At 37.6% G+C, this 25,879-nt stretch overlaps 1 protein-coding gene across 1 annotated transcript; it reads left to right on the top strand.

The window, feature by feature from the left end:
* Positions 1–353: 353 nt before the first annotated feature.
* LOC145207724 (adhesion G-protein coupled receptor D1-like) lies at positions 354–6,230 on the top strand. Its single transcript, XM_080078770.1, has 7 exons — positions 354–564; positions 641–725; positions 1,676–1,866; positions 2,671–3,272; positions 3,578–3,809; positions 4,205–4,720; positions 5,405–6,230. Exons 1-7 carry the CDS (start codon positions 495–497, stop codon positions 5,563–5,565), a joined length of 1,857 nt encoding a protein of 618 aa, XP_079934896.1. The 5' UTR covers positions 354–494; the 3' UTR covers positions 5,566–6,230.
* The last annotated feature ends 19,649 nt before the right edge of the window (positions 6,231–25,879 follow it).

The following is a 25,879-nucleotide window of genomic DNA, read 5'->3' as shown; positions in this document are numbered from 1 at the left end:
AGATTACACTAAATATAAGTTATATTATACATGATTCGAAAAAATTAGATATAAATTTGTTGTTACCGCTCAATAATCTAATGCTATATGTTTTGAATTGTAGTAATGTGTGTTGCAAAAACTTAGGAAAAATGATTGGCACTAAACGACTCGTTTTGCTTTTGTTCCTGTGGCGTGTATACGTCCCCGCTTTTGGTGAGTAAATATTAATAAATATAAAACTTAACTTAATGAAATTGCCATTTCTTGTGTTAAGGAAAATAAAGTTAATGCCAAACTGCATAACTTGAAGTGTTGGATTTATAGTTTGGATGTTAAGCATCTTTTGCAAACACAAGTTAATGCGTATGACGTCTACGTTTATTTTGCATGAGTTTTGATCATCCTCGTCTGGTTTAGAAGCCTACGAGATCGTTATTTTTCTGCCCCAATTCGGTTTTCAAATTATGCAAAAAAAGACGGAAATTATGTTTTAATTTTTGTTAGGCTTTGTAATGCCTGATATCTCACCTGTTGAACAAAATACATCGGTTTGTACCAATGGGACTGACCGTACATGCATTAGTAAGTTACATTTTGAATTATAGATGCTTTCCTTAAAATAAACATTAATTCATAAGTTACATTTATTTGTTATTAGTTTGTGGCTATAAAGAAATATCCTGCGGAAACAAAACAAAAATCTTTGTGAAAAATATAACCATCACAAGAGGGCGAGTTTTTGGGTGAGTCAAAATTTATAAAGCTCATTTATATCTGATTAATAAGAAACACAAGCCAGTATAATAAAAAACATAATAACGTTTCAACAATATCTTTATTCAATTTTAAATACAGGTTTAAACCAAGCGGTCAAGTAAAACCAATAAAGCAGTTGAACGGTTAATAGACGGACGGTTAAAATTGCATGTGTTGATGTTGATGAAAAAACGATAAAGAAATGGGGTTAAATGTCAAATAAATAGCTACGCAACGAATAAATGTTGTAGTGCGCGAAACAGAGGAGGGGCACAATTTGTAAATCATGTCTGAACGCGCTGCAGCCAGAACGTACTATAAAGCGTTATGCAACAAGAGCTCACAAGAAAGCGAGGCTGGCGCAATGTTGGCCGTAAACTTACGCGAGTAAAGTAACACTGCTCAATGCCATATGTCGCAAACAACATCTATAGATTTCGACTGCAATGTTATTTTTAATAAGAGCACTTTCGACTGTTCTAGCGTGGTTCTCAATATGTGATACGCGAAAATTTAATGATGGCTTGCTATATTAATTCCACGTCATTTTATGATGTACAACTCAACTGATGGACATTACCATTGCTGATTTTTGGCAAAACTATTGTCTTGTTCAGAATTGCCAACCTTGTTGGTTTCAAAGATATACTAGCCTACCAGCCTAGTCAAGTAGGTTAATCTCTTGCCCTACCCATTCAAAAGGCGCAATCAGTGTCAGGTTGAGAACCACTGTTCAATAGCGATTGGTGGCTACATGTTTTCTTTAACAAAATGACAGAACTTACCTTGCATGGTCTTTATTACAACCTAAATTGCAAGAAATCCAGATATGTGATAAGTAACTCATCCTTTGAACTAAATCAACGTAAAGTAGGCAACAAAAAAAACAGCACGCTGTCCGAAATTTACAACTTTTGTGTTTATTTCGTACAAACAGGACTTATGAATGCGGAAACATTGATCCAAATCGTCATCTATTTCCAATTGAAGAGATCAAAATAATGAAACGGTGCCACGGTCAAACTTCCTGTGTCTTAGACTCTAGTTTATGTCTATCCAATGAATGTCAACTTGGATTCCTGCCATATTCTTTTATTAATATAAGCTACAACTGCTCTGTTTTTGGCGGTGAGTTGCGAAAAGGCTACTATAATGCTCAATTATATTTCGGAGATAAAAAATATCAATTGAAAACAATCAGATTTCAGATTTGAACAAGAAAATTCAGTATTAATGAAAAGTTGGTCAAAAAATCCTAAATCCTATTTATTGCAAAAAACAAACTTTTTTGTCATGTATTATGATTTTCTGATAGCTCTTCATGTTTATGATCGAACAGCCGAAACATTGCTGTCGGAGAGTGACAATTAAAAATTCTATAAAAATAGCAAGTTGTACAACTCAAAGGGAAATTTAAGAACAAGCAAAAACAGCATCTTTCGATCTAATAATCAGTTTTGAAGACGTTTTTATCTGGATTTAATAATAAAGAGCCTACTTATTAACCACTTTCTGTCAGACAACTGTATATAGACCTGTTAGTTTAGCGGTTCTCAAACTTTTAGATTTTGTGTCATAACGTCCTCTTCGCAGTTTTTTTCAGCACTTGCGGTTCAAGCTAAACATATTTGTAAAACCGAAAATACATTGGCAAAATAAACCTGTGGATTGACCTAATAAAAGTTTGTTAATTCTTTTTCAAATCGCGTGAAGGACCTCTAAAACACCGCGGACCCCAGTTTGAGAACCGCTGTGTTAGTTAATGGTCTAAATAAACAGAATTTGTTGCCAGAAGCATGGGTAAATGTCTGACGCGAAACCACAAGTACCATTGTAGTTGCGTCGAGTTGGAACATTGTAGTTCCCATACATTGTCTTCGTAGAAGATTTTGCGTATGCCCGAAAAGAACGTATTTATTTTATTTTATCTAGAACCACATTACGTGAACTTGACCATCGTTGACTACATTGATCGTTTCATTTTGAGTTTATCTGGTCAATTCTCAAACTACATGGATCACGAAACAATAGCGCAAATTTTTACCGAAACCGGTGGAACCCGGCTAAGCATAGGCCAAGCCGAACTTAACAGGGTGGAGTCAGTTTCCAAGTCAACTTTCGCAGTTGTCATGACTGCAATAGAGTTTAATTCAATTACGAAACAACATTTTATCAACAACCCAAACGAAGTGGCACCCGCTGGCTACGTCGAGGTAGTTACGTTTGACGATCAACCACTACTATCCATAATCGCCGGTAACCTGTCCGCTAGTAAGCCGACTCAAGCCAAAGTAAGCTTTGCTCTACCGATACCAGTCACTGCGAGCATCCAACGTGACAACGCAGCAAACCAAGATCGCAAAACCAAATGGATTTGCGCGTTTGTTGATCCAAATACATATCAGTTTTCGCGTGAAGGTTGCGAAACTGAGACAACAACTAATCAGTCGAAGGTTTCTTGTGTTTGTGACCACACAACAGTGTTTGCAGTGCTTCTGGCAGTCGGCCCAGTTGTCCAGCTCGCTTCAGTCAAGGTAAGAAAAATTGAATATTTCTAATCGTACAAGGTGAGTCACGTGACCAATGCTACTGTACGTAAGTGCGATAATAAAAACAAAAATTGTGGCATCACAAACCTAATGTTTACAAACTTAAATCAGGGTTTATGCTGAGGACTTCAGAAACTTAAATAATCAGACTTGATTTGTTTCGTTTTGTTCCGAAGCTGTTGTAATTCTAATAACAAAAACACTTTTAATAGGGTAGTTATTTCGCCAGTGATATTTTTGGCAGAATGGCGGTATTTCGCGAGACCTAATGGAATTTTGTGTTGTTCCAGATCCTGTCTTACATCACCGAAGGCACAACGGTTTCATTTCTCATCATTACTGTCATTACAATCTTGAACGTCCGCCATGCGATCGTAAACGACCGAATCTTTGTTCAAATCAACTTGTCACTGGCTCTCATGATCTTCCACGCACTCAATTTAATCCATGACGTCGCTATGACGTATCCACAGCTGTGCGAGCCTCTGGCGGTTGCCATGCACTACTTCCTGCTGTCTTCAGGTAAATTAAATGACAAGGCAATCTATCCACAATAGATTAGACTAGCTTATGATGATATGAATCTTTTAAAAGATACACGCACAGGTAAATTGATATTCTCTGTACAAAATGGCATTGCCATACAATTATTCTTTTCACGGCGCAATACAGGTTTTGGCAATGATTGTCCAACAGCCCAAACGGGTTTCTATCCTGATGCAATGATTTCTTTAAACTGTAAATCATTTTTCCTTCAATCTCTGAATAATTTTTCCACGAGTTTTTGGAGCCAAACATCGTGCAAAACCACATTGAGCAGTATATATTCATTAACATATAAACGGCTGAATCAGCCACATGATTTGTCTCCCTAATTTATGTATTTAAATAAACTTACATTGAATGTTGTTTAACAGTGTTCTGGATGTTGGTGGAGGGAATCACACTTGCCATGAAAACTTCGTCCAAGTCTCTTCAATTCAACGCGATCAACCCGACCAAGCTGAACGTCATCAGAGCTCTCGTCGGTTGGGGAATCCCCTCAATCATAACCGCAGCAGCAGCAGTTGTTGGTTTCGTCTTTACAGAAAATTACCTCACTCCAAATGCGGTGAATCAAACAGCATTGAACGCCCCTACGAACGAGCAAAATCTGCGTTGTTTCCTCGACCATCAATCCCATCTCTTCTACTGGTCGGTGATTGGTCCGATTTGTCTCTGCATTCTCATCAACCTCCTCATTCTCGGCCACGTGGTCGTCTTCATTTCCCGCCTAAACGCCAACCAACCCCGTCGAGGCCACATCCGTCGCCCAAACGCGCATGAGAAAATCACAAAAAAGATCCAGATTCTTGTGGTGGGCGACATCGCAAAGAAGTTGCTGCTGCTCACTCCTGTGATGGGAATCCCACTTGTGCTAGGAATATTTGTAGGTGAGGACCAATGTTCTCTTTTAGCTGCTCGCTTACGTTGTTGTGCACTTTTCACGCAATCTAGTCCACAAACACTATATGAGTCCATAGCGAGCACATTTAAGGTTTACTCAGGGAGCTTTTGTGTATGCCCAAATATAAGGAAATCTATGCTGCGCATAAACTAGTGTGTGGCCACGGCGAGTAAATGTAACGATGCTTACAGTGGTCCTCAGTGCCCTGAGGAATCTTTTCTGTATGCCCAGGCACATGAAAATGTATGCTCCACATAATCTGGTGTGTGGCAACAGCGTACACATCTAATGTTGCTCACAGTGTTTCTCAGTGCACTCAGGAAGCTTGTGTGTATGCTCAGACATAAGGAAATCTATGTTGCGTATCAGCTACAGCGTGGGCACAGCAAAAAATGTAACGATGCTTACAGTGGTCCTCAGTGCATTCAAGAAGCTTTTGGGTATGCCCAGATATACATCACAATGTATGCTACACATAAGCTGGTGTGTGGCCACAGCGTGTTAGTGTAACATTGATTACAATTGTCCCCAACGAACACAGAGACCTTGCGTATATGACAATACTATATTACCAGCGGTGCAGTTATTAAAGACAACAAACACGCTACTTTTAGCAATGTGCCTGTTGACTTCTAATTTTGTTCTAAGTATCAGCTTATTACTGTTGCAGGTATAGGTTCAACTGCGACCAACGAGTTCTTCATGTACATCAATGTGACGGTGAACGGATTGCAAGGTTTATTCATCTTCATCATCTACTGTGTGATGCAAGAAGAAGTGAGAGAAGCTGTGAAGAGAGCTTGGTCGCGGTTCCAGTGCGGAAATGAATGAACTACATCTGCGATAAAAACTGATGATTGCAATACGGCTATATTTCATAGCCCATATTATCTATGGTAGGGGTGTCCAACCTGTGGCACGCGTGCGAAAAGTGGCACGCAGAGCATTTGAAAATGGCACACAAGCTTTAGCACATTCAGATTGAAAACGTTAGGATTTGTCACGCAATGAAATTTGTTTCTATTGGTTCTTCTTGGCCTTTATTCTAACTTGAGTAAAACCTATCAGTAGTAAAGTTACGCAACCCACTAATTAAATTGTTATTTCTCTTTTATAAATTTCTTTTTTTAACAAAACTTAACCCCGTTGCAAACTATTTGTTTCGTGTGTCGGATAAACATAACAAAAGGTTTTTGGAGTAGCATAAATTGAGCCCGTACCGTTAAGATGTTTAAGAAATGGATTGGAAAAAGTATCAAACGTTGGAACGCGAGTATATATTTTTTGGCACGGCAGTGTGTTCGAATTGGACACCACTGATCTATGGTTATCCTTAATGCCGCAAATGATTGGTTGCAACGAATAACATTATATTTCGGTCAGCTTAGTGATATATCCGTGGTATATTTATTTTTGTGTGTGTGTTTAATGCGTATGTTTGTGTTCGATTGTTAAACATTAGGGATTTTCCGCAAAAGGCATGTACTAGCATCAAAAACAAGACGTTTGATAGGTACAACATAAAGAACGAAATGAGGCTGCAAACTTTACACGAATTAAGTCACTCAATAGAACAAAGTTTTGTGGTAAACATTACAACTTTTGTTCGAAACAAAATGTAATTTGTCAACACAAATAACAACCAGAAACATTATACAATACACTGACATGAAAAGGAATTTAATCAAAAACATAACTGTCAGAATACTTGTGTATATAGAATAGAACCTGCGCTGATAATGACAACAGCGATTGTTGAAACGTCTGCATGATGTATTCTACATACACAAGTACTCAGTTATGTTTGTGATTATATAATAACCACGTAAGTATAGCTGTTGATGCATTACTTCTCATTTCAATCATACGTGCAAGCTCAGACATATTTGCTCGCACGACACAAACGCCCGCATGGGCAAAACATGCATGACGCCATCCATACGCCTACAAGGTTATTGGGACAATATAGGCTAGCGACGCTATACGAGGAAACGTGGAATGCACCGTATCTCTGTTTGGATGCTGCGCTACAAATTGCTTAGTGGGTGGAATAGTTTGTTATGCATCTATACGTAACTCAACAGTTGTTCATATCGAGCAGGTTGTAGCTCGCAAAGTATATTGAAATATGTTGTTCTTCATCATCAATATATTTGTAATGGGTAAGTGCACAAGGTTTTGGATAAATGTTAAAATTATTTGACAGTAGGCTGTAAGCTGTAATATAGATCAGTGATCGCTGATAAACCTACTGTTGCAACATTACTATATCATAAGTTAACTTTATAGAGCACTTCTGGCAATTCTATTTTCTGCACCAACGAAGTCCTACACAGGTCGCGTTTATCAGGGTAAATAACATTGATTGACAACGAATTCCTTGGTTTATCGTGCACTGTACTACGAGCATTCATTGTTATTTACCCTGATGAATACGACCTGCATAGAAAGTCGAAACGTCGGAATAAAAATACTTGCCAGTAGAGCTCAATAAAGTTGATATTATGCCTGGCAGGAACAGCTAATATATTATAAGTTCTTATCACAGATAATATCACAGATATATAAGTTTTATATTCGTATAAGCGATTCATTTATCTTCAAGTTGAATTGGTAAATTGTGAATCTTTCAACCTAAATATATTTTTTTCTAGTTTACAATTGCTTTAAAAGATTTATCTCAATTCCACAGGTTTACTCGTTCATTTATGCTCATGCGAAAATATAGCAGAACGCTTTGGATCAAACGAAATCGAAAATGAAGAAAATGTTTCCACGACTTTTCAGTGGGCACAAAATCGTTCCAACCACTACTTCTTTCTCGGTGTGTGCGTCAATAGCAGTAATCTTACCTTTACGATGAAAGGTATAAACGTGTTTGGAGCGACAAAGATGCATTTTTCTAATATTTCATACTTCATCAATTGTTTTAGAGTGGATTTAATTCCACGTTCGGTTCTATTTAAACTGCATCAGTGTATTTCGTTATGTTTCCAAGTACCAACCTTCTGTAATCTGTACCATGTTAGAAGCACACTTTTTGTGCTTACAATGTTTTAATTCCTTGTAGGAGGGATTTCGGAAACAGTTAGGAAGAATAACGGTTGCATTTGTTTCGCGTTTGCAATGGACTCAAGTTGTAAACGGCCGACCTCCTGTACACCTCATTTCATAAATACTACAACTCCTACGGTTGAAGTAAACTGCACTGCATGTAACGCTACAATTACCCACGGATTCTTTGAGTGTGCCGCCAACGGTACGTGCCTACTATAAACTAGACAAAATGCAGTCAAATTAACTGTGCACGGTTATCGGTTAGATTTACAACGTTATTTTGTCTACTATTTTACTATACCGCCCTTAAACAGCTTCGTGATTTACCAAACTAATTTTTGGAAAAGTGTAAGTCGTGTTTGAGACGTTTTCATCAGACAAAAACTAACCAATAGCAGTAATCGTTTGAAGAGGTATGTGAAAACATTCCCGTGTCCTTGTACCCAGTTTCTATTCTAACCACTAGGTAGGTTTTTGCAAGCGTTTTGTGCTTACATGGGTTTAGGTTCGAGGTGGAGTCAACATCTACCAACAGCATACCTCACGGCAGACGCACGTTTAACTAGTTTTCGATAGGTGACGCAAAGCGCAGATATATTTAACTTAGGGGTAGGGTTAAGATGTAAGTTTTTGGAAATTTTGTAATAGAAACTTAGTTATATTGCTAGTTTTATTTCATTTTGAAAACTAATACCTAACCCCGACCCTAATAGCCCTAAACATAATATTTATAGATGTATATTTCAAATGAGGAAAGTGCTCATTGCGCCACCTATCAAAAATAAGCTATTTGTGGTTCTGTGGTGAGGTATGGTGTTTGTAGATTTTCCTATGTTCAACACCTTTAATGAGGCAAACAGGCAGCTCATCAGCTGACTCATTATGAACACATTCAGACATTGTCCGCCTACAAAAGATAAACGTGATCAAAACAAACAACCACAATTAAATTATTTTGTTTAACAGAATTGTCTACAACAGACTTGTCTTCAATGGTGGCAGCTATATTGCTGGCCTGTTTATTTATTATCTGCAACGTTGTGTGGTTCCTAATGTGGTGGAGAAATTGGAAAACTAAAGATATTGGCTGTGCAAACCAAGCGTAGGTTGTGTTGTATTGTTATGTCTACATGTGCTAAGCAATGCAAAGGACAACCATAAGTTTTTTACCACAACAACATATTTAATACAACAAATTCTGTCTAACATAAAACAAAAAATACAGGTAATGTTACCACAATTTGATGTCAAAAATATAATAGCTTGTCACAAAAACGTTATGTGGATTTCACCACCATAAAATATAAACATAACCACTTTTAGCAGCAACATTGGTTGGTATTGTGAAACAGGTCTTCCCTACTGTCAAGGATTATAAGTTATCTCAGACCACAAAAGAAAACTTCACCAGAAAGTGTCCCTGCACCTACATCTGGTGACCTTTATGCTACTGTCAGGAAAACCAAGAAAGGATGTGACAACAAACAAAGTAATGAAGATGAGAATCCATATCATACAGTGTCATAAAGTCCAATTAGTTTTGTACCTCTTTACTGTATGATTTAATTGTGACATTTCATGTGTGTATGATTCTTATCAAAACAATTATACCACAAACTTCTGTGTGGTTCTTTTTCTTTGTCAAGGCACAAAATATTTTCTAGTGATCGAATTTTAATCATTTTTTTAAACAAACAAAAATCTAGTGTCATATTGGTCTAAATAAAATGGCGATATACATTTACATTAGTTTTCATTTTTGTAAACAAACAAAAATCTAGTGTCATATTGGTCTAAATAAAATGGCGATATACATTTACATTAGTTTTCATTTTTGTAAACAAACAAAAATCTAGTGTCATATTGGTCTAAATAAAATGGCGATATACATTTACATTAGTTTTCATTTTTGTAAACAAACAAAAATCTAGTGTCATATTGGTCTAAATAAAATGGTGATATACATTTACATTAGTTTTCATTTTTGTAAACAAACAAAAATCTAGTGTCATATTGGTCTAAATAAAATGGTGATATACATTTACATTAGTTTTCATTTTTGTAAACAAACAAAAATCTAGTGTCATATTGGTCTAAATAAAATGGTGATATACATTTACATTAGTTTTCATTTTTGTAAACAAACAAAAATCTAGTGTCATATTGGTCTAAATAAAATGGTGATATACATTTACATTAGTTTTCATTTTTGTAAACAAACAAAAATCTAGTGTCATATTGGTCTAAATAAAATGGTGATATACATTTACATTAGTTTTCATTTTTGTAAACAAACAAAAATCTAGTGTCATATTGGTCTAAATAAAATGGTGATATACATTTACATTAGTTTTCATTTTTGTAAACAAACAAAAATCTAGTGTCATATTGGTCTAAATAAAATAGTGATATACATTTGTTTTTCATTGTGTTTCATCACAAATAAGTCAATGGCCATAAGTTCCCAATTATGTGACTGGTATAAACTAGAAAACTTTGGTTCCACATTATAAGAAAAGTTATAGTTGTTTAAACTTAAAGGCTTGAGCATATTGGTGCGAAACACTACATTTAAGATAGAGAAGCAATCTTGGAATGCATTCCAACAATTTGAACTTGGTGAATTAAACTTTTGTGCATAATAATCATATGCTTCATTATTGTAGGTAAAAACAAAAAGAAACAATTCACTTACTTTGTGTTACAAATGTTTTAAGCCGAACTGGAAACATATTGTGTGCTCTACCAAGATTTGCATGCAGCTGGTCTTTGCTTATTCACATGATGAAACAAAAATCAGTTTAAAACTGGGTCCTGTAATATACATATATTGAAACATTTAACACAAAATGAGCTGAAAGCAAGTATGTAGATCTAAGATATTAAGCATAAAGCGTCGTTCGGATAAGCAGAAGTCTTTACTTTCGTATTTGGAAGTTTGCATTGGAAGTATTGGAAATTTTGTTTTAACGTATTCTGTTCTTTATCGAAAATGCATTTCACTTGCACTGTGGTTTTGTTTATCAGTTTGTATTCACTTTGTCATGTCAGAGCGGATTTGCACAAGTAAGTACGAAACGAGTTTGTTTTACGAAACGTGCATTTCATTCTTCTATTTACAGGTGAAAACTTACAACTAAAGCAAAAACTTACTCAACTTACAAAACAAGTTGCTTTGCGGAATTTCAAACCAGCTGTACCAACAACAGTTGAGTTAGATAGATAGGCATGGGTTTATAAGTGAACTGTTGCTTCTAGGCACAATACGTTAATCAAAATGCAGTTGTTGTTATTGGAGCAAACGAATTTCAAAGAAAATTAGTACTTTTAAGGGTGTTATAATGGCACATCCGTCTACATCAGGGGTCGTCAACCCGCGGCTCCGGAGCCGCATGCGGCTCTTTGATCCCTCTGATGCGGCTCAGTTTTTAAATTTACCAAATGTTGTACATTTGAATAAAAATTATGTGACGATTATGCCGAACACAAAAGTCGAACACGAAAATAGAAGTGCAGTAGCATGACTGTACTCGCTTGTTGTAGTTACCTGCAACACCATCTCTATACCATCAAACGTGAAGTCTGAAAGAGGCAAGCTGGCGGCGCGCAGGTTAATACGCAATATGAGACAATACTGTTTTTGTTTGCAGTGTGTGTGTGCGCGCGTAACAATAGCTGTTTGTTAATTGTTACGTAACAAGCGCGTTAACAAAGGAATACAAATCTGCAAAAACAGAATATGCAACGCTACGTAAAGTTGTTTTCTCTGCTGACGAGACTAGTATACCAGTGTGTCTAATATGCAATGAAACACTAGCTAACAACAAAAAGTCGAATGTCATAAGACTAAAAACGTTTTGCGTTTTATTTTAAAACGACTTTGTGGCTCCCAGTGTTTTTTTACTACGTGAAACTGGTCCGAGTGGCTCTTTGAGTAGTAAAGGTTGGCGACCCCTGGTCTACATCGACAAACATTTTTTTAATGACCAGTGTATCACTTCAAGCATATTTCATGTACAACAGTCTTTCTCATGCTTATTTGTTTTAGATTGTACCTTGACTCATTTTGATTTTCCACGTCAACTACAAAAAGAAGATTTCGTCTGGTGTCGCATGCATTTCCCTAGGCTTACGAGCGCCACCATGTGTACATGGATCAAAGTAACTGATCTATCCCACGGCAATTTTTTCATGAGTTACGCGACAAACGTACACAACAATCAGTTTCTTGTTTTGTATAAAAAACCGTCCATTCTGCACATTAGTATGCAGGGTTTTATTGTCAAATTTGAACTAAATTATCCAGGAAAAAGGTGAGTTTAAAAATAAGACACAGTATGTTAGATTTTTTAATTATTAATTTTGTATCATATGTATACTGCTGTCGAATAATAAAAAACTAGAGCACTTTGCTAGTTAGTGCCTTAAGATTTAACTGTCCTGCAGAATCATGTATGCGTCTGGTTCGACTCCAAACGAGCTGTGATTGGAGCTTTCATCAATGGTGAAGAATTGCCTTCGCAAGGTTATCCTGGATATGTTGTAAATGGGGGAGGAAGTTTGATACTTGGACAGGATCAAGATTCGGTTAACGCTAGAAATCTGGATCCAAACCAATGCTTCAGGTACAAAAATATTAATATTATTACAATTCGAACTCAAAGATCCTTTAAAACAGAGAAACCCAAACAGTGCGCCGCAAAATATCGTGCAACTCGCGCTTTACATTTTGAGAGCTTTTTGGCAATATGTGTGTGGGTGGAGATCAAGTTGTCGTAGAATCTTTTTTTGACACATTTGCTGCTAAGAACAGTCCACTACTGTAGTTTTTTGGATAAATTTATATAAACAACTTTTGGTGTGTGGGGTCTGCAAACATAGAAATCATGCTAGGAGAAGTACTTGGTTTGTTTGTTTGCGCTCGGCTTAAAAAGATTTGTTTTATCCTTCATCGGTGGAACAATCCACAACTTCAACTTATGATCTGGCCTCGAGTTCTCTCCCAAGTGGAAGTGCTGAGGATCGGTGCATTGTGTGAATGTCCGGCCGCTGTTGTCATGACAACCGACCGCGTCGAGATGTGGGGGAAGAGCCTCTACTCTGTTTCGACCGAGTGTCCTCTGATGGACGTTTAATCTTGTGGTTGCTTGCTTAAATCAAATTCAAAAAGCTAAATGCCTACAAATATATACGTAATTGTGATGTGATTTCAATTGTGGTGAATTAAAACTTGTTGTACTTTATGTTGCAGTCGTATCACTTGGTGAGACAAATGAACAGTTATGCCTTACCACTTGGTGGCACTCATAAGTCGGGTTGAGAGAGTTAAGATGAGTTGAGTTTATTTCGCTCGGTGAACAACACAGTAGGACTAAAAATCACAAAGGCGGAAATAGCTGCGCAACGGTAAAACGTTACGCAGCACAAAACAATGACGGACACCATTGGTGGATAACGGTTAAACGCGCTGCAGCTACACCGTATTAAAAGGCGTTAGGTGACCGGGGCTCACAAGAAAGTGAGGTTGGCGCATTGTGGGGAAACACGACTGGGGATGGGACGTTGGTACGACCAGTCGAGGGGACCTACAAACTAACCACCCGTGTTTGGGAAAGAAGGTGGGATTGGATAGGAAAACAAACCACCGAAAGAAATCCTGTCGGATAGTTTCGAGGGCCTGAAGAAAGGACACACAAAATTGCTCACAGTTTATTATTACACTTTGGAGTTATGGTGTAAGAACGATAAAGACAAACAGTAGCAGTTTACCACTTCCACGATATATACAATATGTACCTAGAAGCTTAGGACAATATTACAAAACAATATACGGGGTTGATAAAAATAAATGTGTGTCGTTAATATTTTAAGTAAAAATAAACACGGCAAAGTTACACGTGAAAATGTTAGTGTTATAGCTAACACTAATAAAACGTTGTGATTTGCATGTATATTTGCGTGTGCCATTGCTCTTCGTGCGAAATACAATTTCGGACTTTAGTCCTCGATGTAAAGACACGACACCGTTGGGACACTTAGTTCCAAACAACTTTAAATTATTCAAACCCCAGTGATTTGGCCTGAACCATTCGGTGCAAACAATTCCAGTCAGCACAATATTCGTCAAATTCTATCTTCCCTATCAACTGCAAATTGCAATGCTTGATTGGAAATTTTCGCAGCACAAATCAAACTTACGTTAATTTGGTGGGTGGTCGTTTATTGTGTAAGCAATACACATAACAAAACAATGTTCAATGAAAGCCAATACCAATGCGGTTGTTTTTCAAGTGACGGTAGTTGCACGTATGGGCTGGGATGTTATGAAAAGACTTCTTAGATGGAACAGACGGAGTGCGTTCTTCTTGCTCAGAAAATGAATTTCAAGATAAATTACTAATACTGTAATTGTAACCTTAAATGATCCGACTCTGGTAACGAGTGTTGAGTTTTCTTTGTCAACGTCATAACGCGAATAAGCTGTTGTTGGGGAAAAAGAACGACCTGGTTCTAACTTCCTCACAATTATAATTCATGACAAAAAATTAACTTCCTCTGACCACGCGGCGGTGGCGATTTTGTTCTTCAGAAACCATTTACATGACACGGCTAGTTAACAATATTCTGCTTTGTTACTTTACACTGCTTGACAACCTTATTGCTTCACAAACATTTTAAACACAGCAAATGATAGTGCAATTGTACGTTGTTACCATAATTTTACGTCGATACGTGATCACCTTGTTTTACATTAGTCTCCTGTGTCTTGTAGTCCTTACATTGTCTTTATTTGACTAAGTTTGTTTATCATGAGTTGTTTTTTCAGTGTGTGTGTGGGTAGGTGTGTGTGTGTGTGTGTGTGTGTGTGTGTGTGTGTGTGTGTGTGTGTGTGTGTGTGTGTGTGTGTGTGTGTGTGTGTGTGTGTGTGTGTGTGTGTGTGTGTGTTTATTGCCCAAAACGTGTTTATCTTAAATTGACGATGTGTTTCATGTTTTTTACTTTAATTCCTCGTAACATCTATTTGTTATGTTCACGTTTAACTTTTTACCGGTTTAATTGCTTCTTGGTACATTGTTTTCCACTATACGGAAATAAAACTCCGCCACACTTTGCGCTCACTACACCTTTTTTAACTCTCGCCTATCGTTGTCTTTCGCAGCATTCCAGCTACAATTTTAGGTGCACCCAATTAAAGAAAGCCGTTAGGGCGATGATAATTGAAAAGTGGGTTTAGACCACATGACTCGTGAGTTTCCTTGCTTCTTTATTAGTTTTGTCGCGTGCCTTTTTTCGTGCGTTTCAAGTCCATTTGCGATCCACGTGCTGTTGCGGGGAGTTCTTCTTCGGCTCTCGTACTGCTAACTTGTATTGAGTTTGGTGCCTCGCAGTGACCTTGCCAATATCGTACAGTTTTATCCAGTGTTTTTATTCAAACCAGGAGTGCTCGAAAGCGTCTAAACTAGGGTTTTTCGTGGCTAGTACAGTATTCGAAGGCTTTTGACAACCATTAAATTAGGCGCCACAACGTTGTAATCTCATAAGGTTAACATTTTGCATCCGCTGCTTGCTTGCCAACTGCCCTAAAGCTTCTTTTTGTGCGTCGTCCTGATTTTACTGTGTGTATTAACTGAACAAGTAAAAGACAAAAAATAAATAAACAAAAGCAACAAACACTAATTAGTATTGGGTGTGTTGCGATAAAAACAAAAAGCCACATAAAAGATCAAAACAAGAAAAGTGCGTGTGGAAAATTATGATGCAAAAATAAGTTACGTGTTTTCTCTCTCACGTGCTCTGCTAAAACGAACTGAAAAAACTTCTTGGTAAATCACAAGAGCTGTCAATCAATTTACATGGGTCGCAAACACAGAAAGTTTTATGGACCACTGTGGAAACCTATAGTAAAGAAGAGGAAAGCATCAAGCAACAAAATGCAAAATAATTCAAAACAGAACTTTTACAAAGTACAACGTTGCTTTTTAATGAACGTGTTAGTTAAGTACAGCGATTGACGTAGATTCAAAACGAGAGACACAGACCGGATGTGCTGACACGACACCGTATTTCGACACCCGTATTTAGCTGACAGTGGCGATTATGTTGTTGTGTGGAAGACTCGAAATGCTGATTTGGTAATAAGTTATGTAAGTGGACACATACCTTAAAATATTATTATCATATTAGTTTTATGCAGTGGTTACTACAGAGAGATGAATGGTTATGTAGAATATTAAGTAAGTAATATTTGCAATTTGCAATTGTGAGTTTATTTGTAATCGTTAAACGAAAAAGAGTTATGTAGTCGTTTGTTGAGAAAACGTAAAATATAACCTTAGTATGACAAGAAGTTTACTTAATGTTTTTATCAAAACACAAAACATCTTAATTTAAATCATGAGTCCATAAACATGTAAGGGGTTTAGTAAAACGAAGACATTAGTTTGCAAGTTTAGTGTACTCGTTTTATGTCGATCCTTAGCTTCAATAGGTGAGCATTTACCTATATCCATAACATAAGGAACCTACGTTTAAGTTTACAAACAAATCAAAATTATAAACTATTTTTAGAAACGTATTGGTCCAGGTTTACATATACGTTGTCCTATTTAACAAAGTGTTTTTGTCTGTGTACTAGATCAAAAAAAAAATTAGCAAGATAAAAATGGTTAGGTTTGTGGTTCTGTCATCTCTTATAATGTTAATCAACAGTCTACTGTCAGACGGGCTCTTCACATATGGTAAGCAAATTTACAATCGTTTCATTAAATTAGTAATTCTAAGTTTCCGTCAGTGCTCTGTAGAAACTTAGTTTACGCAAAAATAGGTGTGAAAGCATCAAGTGAAACTTAAATATTTTTTTTCTAATTTCTACTAAATGCTCAATACTCAATAGCGAAATTTAGGATACCGCGCAAAAAAAAAAACTATAATGATTTGTGAAAAAGTTTAAGCCTGTTCAAAGCACTTTAAAAAGCTGGTGTAAACAAACACATGAACATCTTGTAGTTTTACTGCGTAACATTGCGTTTTACGTTCATTCATTTTCTGGAAGTGTATTTTTGATTACCCTTATTGTAGTAACCGATATTTTTTACAGAACAATGTCGGTTTAAGCAACAAAGTTGCGACGTTGGGGAGTTCGTGTGTGGATGCCCAGCAACAAGACCGAACAACAGTTTGAATACATTTAGAGCTTCTCAATGTTTTCCTATGGATTTGTGTACTATATACAACACAACGGTCTGCGATGACAGCCAATACCAATGCGGCTGTTTTCCAAGACACAGTAAATGCTCATATGGATTGGGATGTTATGAAAAGACACAAATATGTGATGGCATCTACGACTGCTTAGATGGAACAGACGAATTGAATTGTACTTGTCCATTTTATGAGTTTCCATGTGCATGTTATGAAAGTAACACATGTATTGGTTTGCGTGGCTGTCTATCAATTTTTAAGTTTTGTGATAGGATTAATGATTGCAAAGATAACAGCGATGAAAACATTTGCCCTTGCTGGGAAGATCAATTTGAGTGCAAGTCTAAACAGTGCATCTCTTCATCCTTAAAATGCAACGGGAATTTTGACTGCGATGACAGCAGCGACGAAATCAATTGCACGTGTAGTGGTGATCGAGTAATGTGCGGATGCATCTTTGAAGAACAGATCTGTCCGACCATCGGGAAATGCATACCTAACACATCAGTGGCCGATGGCACACCGAACTGCATTGACCATAGCGATGAACCTTGTGACTATTTTTCCAAAAGTTATGAGCTATCGTGTTATTACAGTTTAATAAACTGCACCAGTAAAAAATCAATGCAAAGATTTTTGAAGTACCAAGTAAACAATTCTGCACATTGCATTCAGCATCACAGACCGTGTAAAGAGCACAAGGATAAAATGTGCACTGATGAATACTGGATTTGCAACAAGCCTCAATGCGAAGGAGAGAATACACCCCCATCGACACCTCCGGTTTACTATCAGGATCACAATAACAACATCAATTTGGCTTTGTACGCTTTTTGTCCATTCATAAAGCGAGCTGATTACCACATACACGTATACCCGAGTTTCAAATGTCTTGGATACTGGTTAACATTTCCATGTAGCTTGCCTCAAATCAATCTTTACGACCAAGATGCCCAGTGCGCTGACAAATCTGATCTGTGTTTTGTGAACGGAGAATTTCGATGTTTCCTTTGCTTGGACAAGAGACTAGTTATCTCAAGGAATCAGGTGTGCGATGGCGTGATTGACTGCTACGACCTGTCAGATGAATGTTTATGCGAGAATCAGAGCGTGTGCAAAGCTGTGTTTGGCGATTCCCGGTCAACTTGTCCACCAGGTTATATGCACTGCTACAACCAAACAGATTGCCTTCCAATAGATTCTGTGTTGTGCAACGGCAATGTAAAATGCATTGACTCGAGAAATATCAAATATTGCTATCAACAAATTGACTTGATTTTATGCACCGAAAGGAATACATTTGGTGTAGCATGCGATGGAAGACCTGAATGTCTAAATTCCACTGATGAGTGTCGTAACTGTCCACATCCACCGGCGTTTTGCAACGACAGCCAATTCGTGGCAGATGCCACAGATCTTTGGATGTGTGATGGACTACAGCGTGGCTCCCACAACGAATCACTTTGTCCCAAACGTTATATTTGTAGCAGTGGTAACTTTATGAGCATTGACGTCATGAAAGTTTGCGATGGAAACTACGACTGTGACGATAAATCGGATGAGGCAAAGGATCGCTGTAAGAACAAAAGATTTTATTGTTTTAATGGGAATCCACTCTCAGTGCCCATTGCAGAAAAGGAAGACGGAATCAAAGACTGCTCAGACAGCAGTGACGAATGCCCACCTGTCAGCTCTCGTTACACTATTTTCTCCAATCAGAAAGAAATGATTGCCAACCCTATTTTGAACGCGTTTATATGGTTTATGGGTATCCTTGCATTGATTGGGAATTTCATTGTAGCTGCAACCACTGGTAAAAAGACATACTCAAACTGGAAATCGGACGATTGTGTAAAAAAGTGTACTGAAATATTCATTATCAATCTCTCAGTTTCCGACGTGTTAATGGGAATTTATCTATTTGCTGTTGCAGTTAAAAGTGTCCAATTCTCTGGGAATTATTGTTATTTCGATTCTGAGTGGCGATCGAGCACACAATGCTCCATTCTAGGTGCATTGTGCGTCATTTCATCTCAGACTTCGGCTATAACTATGGCATTGATATCTGCTTATCGACTTGTGTCTGTCTACAAACCATTTCTCACTATATCACTAGGGCCTAAGTGGATTGTTTTGGGGTGTTTCGTTACTTGGTGTGTTTCTTTGTTCATTGCCATCATTCCTACAATTGATTTTGCATCTGGTTACTTTGTATCAACAATCTGGTTTCCTAATTTCGTTCACAAACGTGATTTTGTTTCTTTTGAAGCTGCAATGATTTTGGCACAACGTATGTCACCTACCAACAGCACCGTGCTATCATGGCATGACGCTAAACGAGTCATCGATATTAACATGTCAGGGCAATCCATCAAAGGAGAGTTTGGTTACTACGCCAAAACCAGCGTGTGTTTGCCAGGACTCTTTGCTTCAGAAAGCCATTCAGCTTTGGGATACTCACTTTTTATCATCACATTGAATTTCGTCATGTTTATTTTCATGTTTGCCGCTTATGTCCTTATTTATCGACGCAGCAATCGCATGGCTGAAGAAAGAAACAACGATATCAGTGCCAAAATGCAGAAGCGAATATCCAGATTGCTTCTGACCGATTTCTGTTGCTGGATTCCGATTTGCATCCTCAGTTATTTGTCGATGGGTGGCGTACCGTTGTCAGATATCGTTTATGTGCTTGTAGCTGCGGTTTTGCTTCCAATCAACAGCGCACTAAACCCGTTGCTTTATTCAACTGTGATTGACAGTGCAGTGAATAAATGTAAGAAATTTCGTGCTGCTTCTGCTCGCCGAAATACTGCTGAAATCGTTGCCATGCAACTCTTTGTGATTTTCTCTTATTATGTCAAATGTTACCAATATTTGAAATATACCTTTTCGATTTTGTTCCAAACCAACCAAGTTCCTTTCTGTTTCCCTATGCGCTTGTAACTGATGTTCTTGCTACACATTTGTACAAGTTTGGTTTGTTCAAAATCAATACATATCTGGAAATATCACCACGAAATATTTGTGCTGAAAAACAACACAGCCTACTTTTTGGATGTTCTACAACAGGGGTGTCAAACTCGTGGGGTTCGGGGGCCATATTGCAGTTTGGAAATTATGCCGAGGGCCGCATGTGATTTTTAATCTAGTTTTATACTCTTAAACAACCTTTTCGCTACGACGGCCGCATTGCAAATCCTTATTTCACCAACAGCCGCCAATTATCTGCTGGTTTTTGTTTTTGAAATTGGTAAAGAAAAAGGTTTATATCATATATATATACCATTGACCCCCCCAAAACCCAGATTAATTTCCAACTTGATGCACAGATTGAACTGCACAGTGTGAAGATCAGTTTTAACTGTTTATTACGTCATAATCTATATTGTGACGCATTTCATACCTGTTTTTCGCATTGTTTGCACATAATAGGCCTACAAAAGTCAGACGCATATGGCTGCTAGCCTGGTAATACTCTTTTCAGTAACACAAAATCTGTTTAGGGCAGTTTGAAAATCAAATGTTTTGGCAAAGGAATTCTAATTACTATCGTTTCTATTCATAACATATGGATTTGTATCTATAAATTCAATTTCGGTAAATGTCTGTTTGAATAATAGGTTTCACTTTGAAAAGTAAGAAAAATTTAGTATAATTAGATAAAAATCGGACAAAATATTACAATTGCTGTTGACTGTTCATGGGCCGCATTGGAGGGCTTCGTGGGCCGCGAGTTTGACAGGCCTGTTCTACAAGACGGTTACTAACAAATAGTTTGACAGCAAACAAATATTGAAATTTGAAACCAGTCTTAGAATTTAAACTTTATAATTTATATTTAATCGTTGTCGTTGAAACAAGTGGAAAGTTTGTAGTTCAATTTATTACCGTGGAGTGGTGTATTTTGAAGGAAAGTACAGTTTAAAACAAACAAAGGAAAATTGAATGGGTTTAGCATCTGCTCGAAACTGTTGCATAATTAATTAAAATATTTATTCCCAGTTTTTGAATACGAATAGAACTTGCTTGTTTTCCTATAAATCACTACAACAAAATTGCAGAATTAAATTTGAAACTTGAAAGTTTCAAACTAAGTGGTGGCTTATACCATGTTTGCATGCAACGTTTGGGCGTATCCCACAACTTTTTCTCCACGTTTCAAATGTTGCTTTAAGAAAAGCTAGTGATTCCATGTCGCTATCAGTCAGACTCAACGCTTTACAAGTATCTGTTGCCTTCCTCGCGCGTTCATGGGCAAAAGCAAAACAGGTAAATAGCTATGGAATGCAAAAATGCTCTGCGACATTCTGTTTCTTGTTGGGTGGGATTTGATCTCGTGTATATTCGTGTGTCATATTTCTTAAGCAAACTTACGGCATTTAGTCCTTAAAATAAAGGCACCGCCCAGTAGAGACTATGTCCAAAAATACTTTTTTTTAATTATTCAAACCCGAGTAAACCTTTAGAAACAATTCCAGCTAGCAAACCTTTTGCCAAATTCTAGACTCCCCAAGAACTACAAATATCATTTATGTTGTAGATGCAGGAGCGAGACGAATGTTATCGAATTGGTTTGACAGTCCCGGAATTTGATCTAGTTTTCGGGTCGCGATATAACCTTACTTGAAGCTGTTTTTAATGGCTTTGCTTTCGTTGTGTAATAACCTATTACTTATTACTTATTACTAATAAGGCTTATTACTAATAAGCCATAGTAACGCAGATATTTGGCATGTTACCGCTACCAATCAGTACCAAAAGTATTTTATTTCCTAATCATCTTCTACGACAGTTTGTCAGTTTAAAAAGATAGAAAGTTGACACTGTTGTTGGTTATATGAGAGTGGATCTGTCACAAAGAAGGAAAGTTTACGTTTCAGCAAGATAACTGGTCCTTTATTGCCGCGGTTGTTCATGTCCAAAAATTCCAAGTACAGTTTAGTTCTTGCAACTGATAATTATCATGCTTAAACACGTAAAAAATAATTTTCAATTTGTAATGCTATCAGAATTGCGGAAAGTTTTGCTTCATTCAGTTTTAAATGTAGGAAGTTAAGTTGCCGGAAATTTTTTATTTTTTATTACACTTCAAGGCTAGTTTATCTGTTTTGTTACAAGCTCGAACCCCGCTAGCCCGGCAACAAATAGTTGCAACACGTTGCGCCTGAGTTCTTTAGCGACGTTGAAACATGACCCGTTTTGGTGCCAAATTTGAAACGTAGACAAAAAGAGATTTGGCCGGAGCACAGTCACTAAATGGAAGCATATTAAACTATTACTGATGCAGCCATATACTCTTCTTAAAAGGAAGTCATATAATCTTAATACACCAGTTTAACCGCAAGTACTAAACCCGGCTTCGCTTACAGATGATTATAATCATTGCCGATCAGTTGTTGATGTGAAGACCGGATACATGTCTACGGCTTTCTCTTATATTTTGAACGATACTTGAAATCAATAGTTAAAAAGGACTTTTCATGGCAGTATCACTTGCAAGGTCTGCTGCTGTTCACCTTTGTACAGATTCGTCTTGGTTGTAGCAAACAATTTAACGCATTTTCTTGTGTTGCCGATTTCAAACAGCGATAATTTATGTGGTCACTCATTTGTGCAAGATAGTAAAAGAGATTCACAAAAAGAGATTTGTTTTGGACACCTATTGTATCGGCAAACTGTTCAGTAACAGAAAAAAATACGATATCAGAAGGATGAACTATTCACATTATTTGTCACTTGGTTGATCAATGGTGGTCTCATATAAACAAGTTTTACTTAACCAATGCGGCCAAATCTGGTCAAAAGGGTACAACAAGGGTATAGGCAGGAAGCTTGTGATATCCCATCTGCACTTTTCACTCGTATTGGACAGGAAGTCGTCAAATTTGTTATTATCAGCAAAAACCGTGGTTGCTATGAAATGTGAAGGGATTTGCACCAAAGTGACATATTTGTGAAAGATAGAAAAAAGGTTTTCAATTTGAAACAGCACAACTTAAATACTTTACGTGATCTGGACCAAACTGAGCACCCATGAACCCGAGAAAAGATTAAACGCTCCTATCGGCTGAGCTTTTCGACAAAAATCAATTCGTTGACAGTATTTTATCAAATAAACAACTTTACTTGCTATGTGTTGCAAATTGGATAAAGCATTCTTCCGGGTTTCGCCTGGATAATCTGAATCGAGTAACTCTTGATTGATGTGTGGGCAATAACGTACGGTCAGCGACTTCCCCTGCTCATGCCAAGCATTAGATCGTTTAGTAGATTGTTGTGGCTCACGATCGGGTCAGTTTGTAAAGGAGGGTAACATCTTAGGGCTTGAATGAAATAATTGTTTTATGTGAAATTCTGACAGAAGTAAAAACGTAACAAGGTGGTCAAAAAATGAACAGCTTAGTTATTGTACACAACAAATAGTGATTTAATTGTTTTCAAAAACAGTATAGCCTACAATTTTGAAAACGTTTTGTTATCGTCGGATTGATACGTTGCTTGTGTCGCCAATACGTGTCTTCTTTTGAGTTTAGATTAATAAATAATATAGCAGGGTAAATATGGTTAGGAGAGTGCTTTTGTTATCTTTCGTTCTGTTGATCAACAGCTTACCATCGTACGGGCTTGTCACTTTTGGTAAGCAAATCGTGTTTCTTCCTGGATTAACATGCTAAAATAAAATAAACAGTGTTGTGAATAGTATAGAGTAAACAACCATAGTCATAAAACATGAGAATACAACTTAACCAGGCAAAATATTATTATTTTAAACGCAGTTTAATTTTACAGCACTGTAATTTACTTGTTCGCTTATTATAAGGGTAGATAACGATTCCCTCAAAAAATACAGTGGTTCTAAAAATATTAAATGCGACAGCTTTTTTACAGAAGAATGTCGATATTCGCTGCAAACGTGCAACAAGGGAGAGTTTGTGTGTGGTTGCCCAGCAACAAGACCGAACAACACGGCAACTACATTTAATGCGACTCAGTGTGCGCCAGTTGGCGGATGCGAAGACTACAATTTGACTGCGGAGTGCAATGCAAACCAATACCAATGCGGCTGTTTTCCAAGAGACAGTAATTGCACGAAAGGGATAGGTTGTTATGAAAAGACACAAATATGTGATGGCATCTTCGACTGTTTAGATGGAACAGACGAAGTAAATTGTACTTGCCCAGTTGATAAGTTTCAATGTGCATGTTACGAAAGTTCCTCATGTGTTGGTTTCCGTGGCTGTCTGCCAAGCTCGGAGGTATGTGATAGGATTGATGATTGTAAAGATTACAGCGATGAAGTCAACTGTCCTTGCTGGGAAGATCAATTTGAGTGCAAGTCCAAACAATGCATCCCATTATCTTTGAAGTGCAACGGAAATTTTGACTGCAAAGACGGCAGCGACGAAACCAATTGCACGTGTAGCGGTGATCAAGTTATGTGCGGATGCATCTATGAAGAACAGATTTGCCCACCAACTGGGCAATGTATAACTAACACATCAGTTGGAGATGGTGTACCGCAATGCATTGATCAAAGCGATGAACCTTGTGACTACTATGCACGTTCGTATAGTTTAAAATGCGAGCACACCTTGTTAAACTGCACCAATAAAAAATCGATGGAGAGATTTGTGAGATACCAACCCAACAATTCTTTACATTGCATTCAGCATCACCGACCGTGTGAAGGACACAAAGATCAAGTTTGTATTGATGACTACTGGATTTGCAACATTCCTCGATGCCAACCGGACAACGTTCCCACATCTCAATTTCCTGTCTTATATCAGGATTATAACAACATCATTCAATTTGCTTTGGGTGCTTTTTGTCCATTTATAACACCAGGTGATAGCATTCACGCATACCCCAGTTTCAAATGTCTTGGGTATTGGTTAACATTGCCATGTAGCTTGCCACAAATAAATATTTACGACCAAGATGCCCAGTGCGCTGACAAATCCGATCTCTGTTTCGTCAACGGAGAATTTCGATGCTTCCTTTGCTTGGACAGGCGACTGGTTATCTCAAGGAATCAGGTGTGCGATGGCGTGATTGACTGCTACGACCTGTCAGATGAATGCTTGTGCGAGAATCAGACGGTGTGCAAAGCTGTGCTTGGCGATTCCCAGTCAACTTGTCCACCAGGTCATATGCACTGCTACAACCAAACAGATTGCCATCCAATAGATTCTGTGTTGTGCAACCAATCTGTGGTCTGCTTGAACTATCTCAACACGAACTATTGCTATCCACAAATTGACACTATAATATGTGCCGAGAGAAAAACATTAGGTGTAGCATGCGACGGAAGACCTGAATGTTTAAGTGCTACTGATGAGTGCCATAACTGCCTCAACCAACCAGCTTTCTGTAACGATACCGCATTTATGTCAGTTGCCGCAAAGCTCTGGACGTGCGATGGAACATCAGACAGATCCTATAACGAATCAATTTGTCCCAAACGCTATATTTGTAACAATGGAGATTTGTTGAGTATTGACGTCATGAAAGTTTGCGATGGAAACTACGACTGTGATGATAAATCGGATGAGGCAAAGATTCGTTGTAAGGACAGGAGATTTTATTGTCTAAGTGGTAATCCAATCTCAGTGCCAATTCGTGACAAGGAAGACGGAATCAAAGACTGCTCGGATGGCAGTGACGAATGTCCACCTGTCAGTTCTCGTGACACTGTCTTCTCCAATCAGAAGGAAATGATCGCCAACCCTATTTTGAACGCGTTTATATGGATCATGGGCATACTTGCATTGATTGGGAATTTCATAGTGGCTGCAACCACAGTTAAAAAGACATATCTAAACTGGAATACCGACAGTTGTGTAAATAAATGCACTCAAATATTCATTGTCAACCTATCAGT

Source organism: Phallusia mammillata, chromosome 1 (genome assembly GCF_965637545.1).
Source record: "Phallusia mammillata chromosome 1, kaPhaMamm4.hap1.1, whole genome shotgun sequence".
NCBI lineage: Eukaryota > Metazoa > Chordata > Ascidiacea > Phlebobranchia > Ascidiidae > Phallusia > Phallusia mammillata.
The sequence above is the reverse complement of the archived record's forward strand: the minus strand, read 5'-3'. Positions and strand labels throughout refer to the sequence as shown.

Excerpts from the sequence above, each read along its gene's own strand:
- LOC145207724 (XM_080078770.1), top strand. The coding sequence starts at position 495 with ATGCCTGATATCTCACCTGTTGAACAAAATACATCGGTTTGTACCAAT. Across the intron at positions 565-640 it reads GACTGACCGTACATGCATTA|TTTGTGGCTATAAAGAAATA; the intron begins GTAAGTTACATT and ends ATTTGTTATTAG. Across the intron at positions 1,867-2,670 it reads CAACTGCTCTGTTTTTGGCG|AACCACATTACGTGAACTTG; the intron begins GTGAGTTGCGAA and ends TATTTTATCTAG.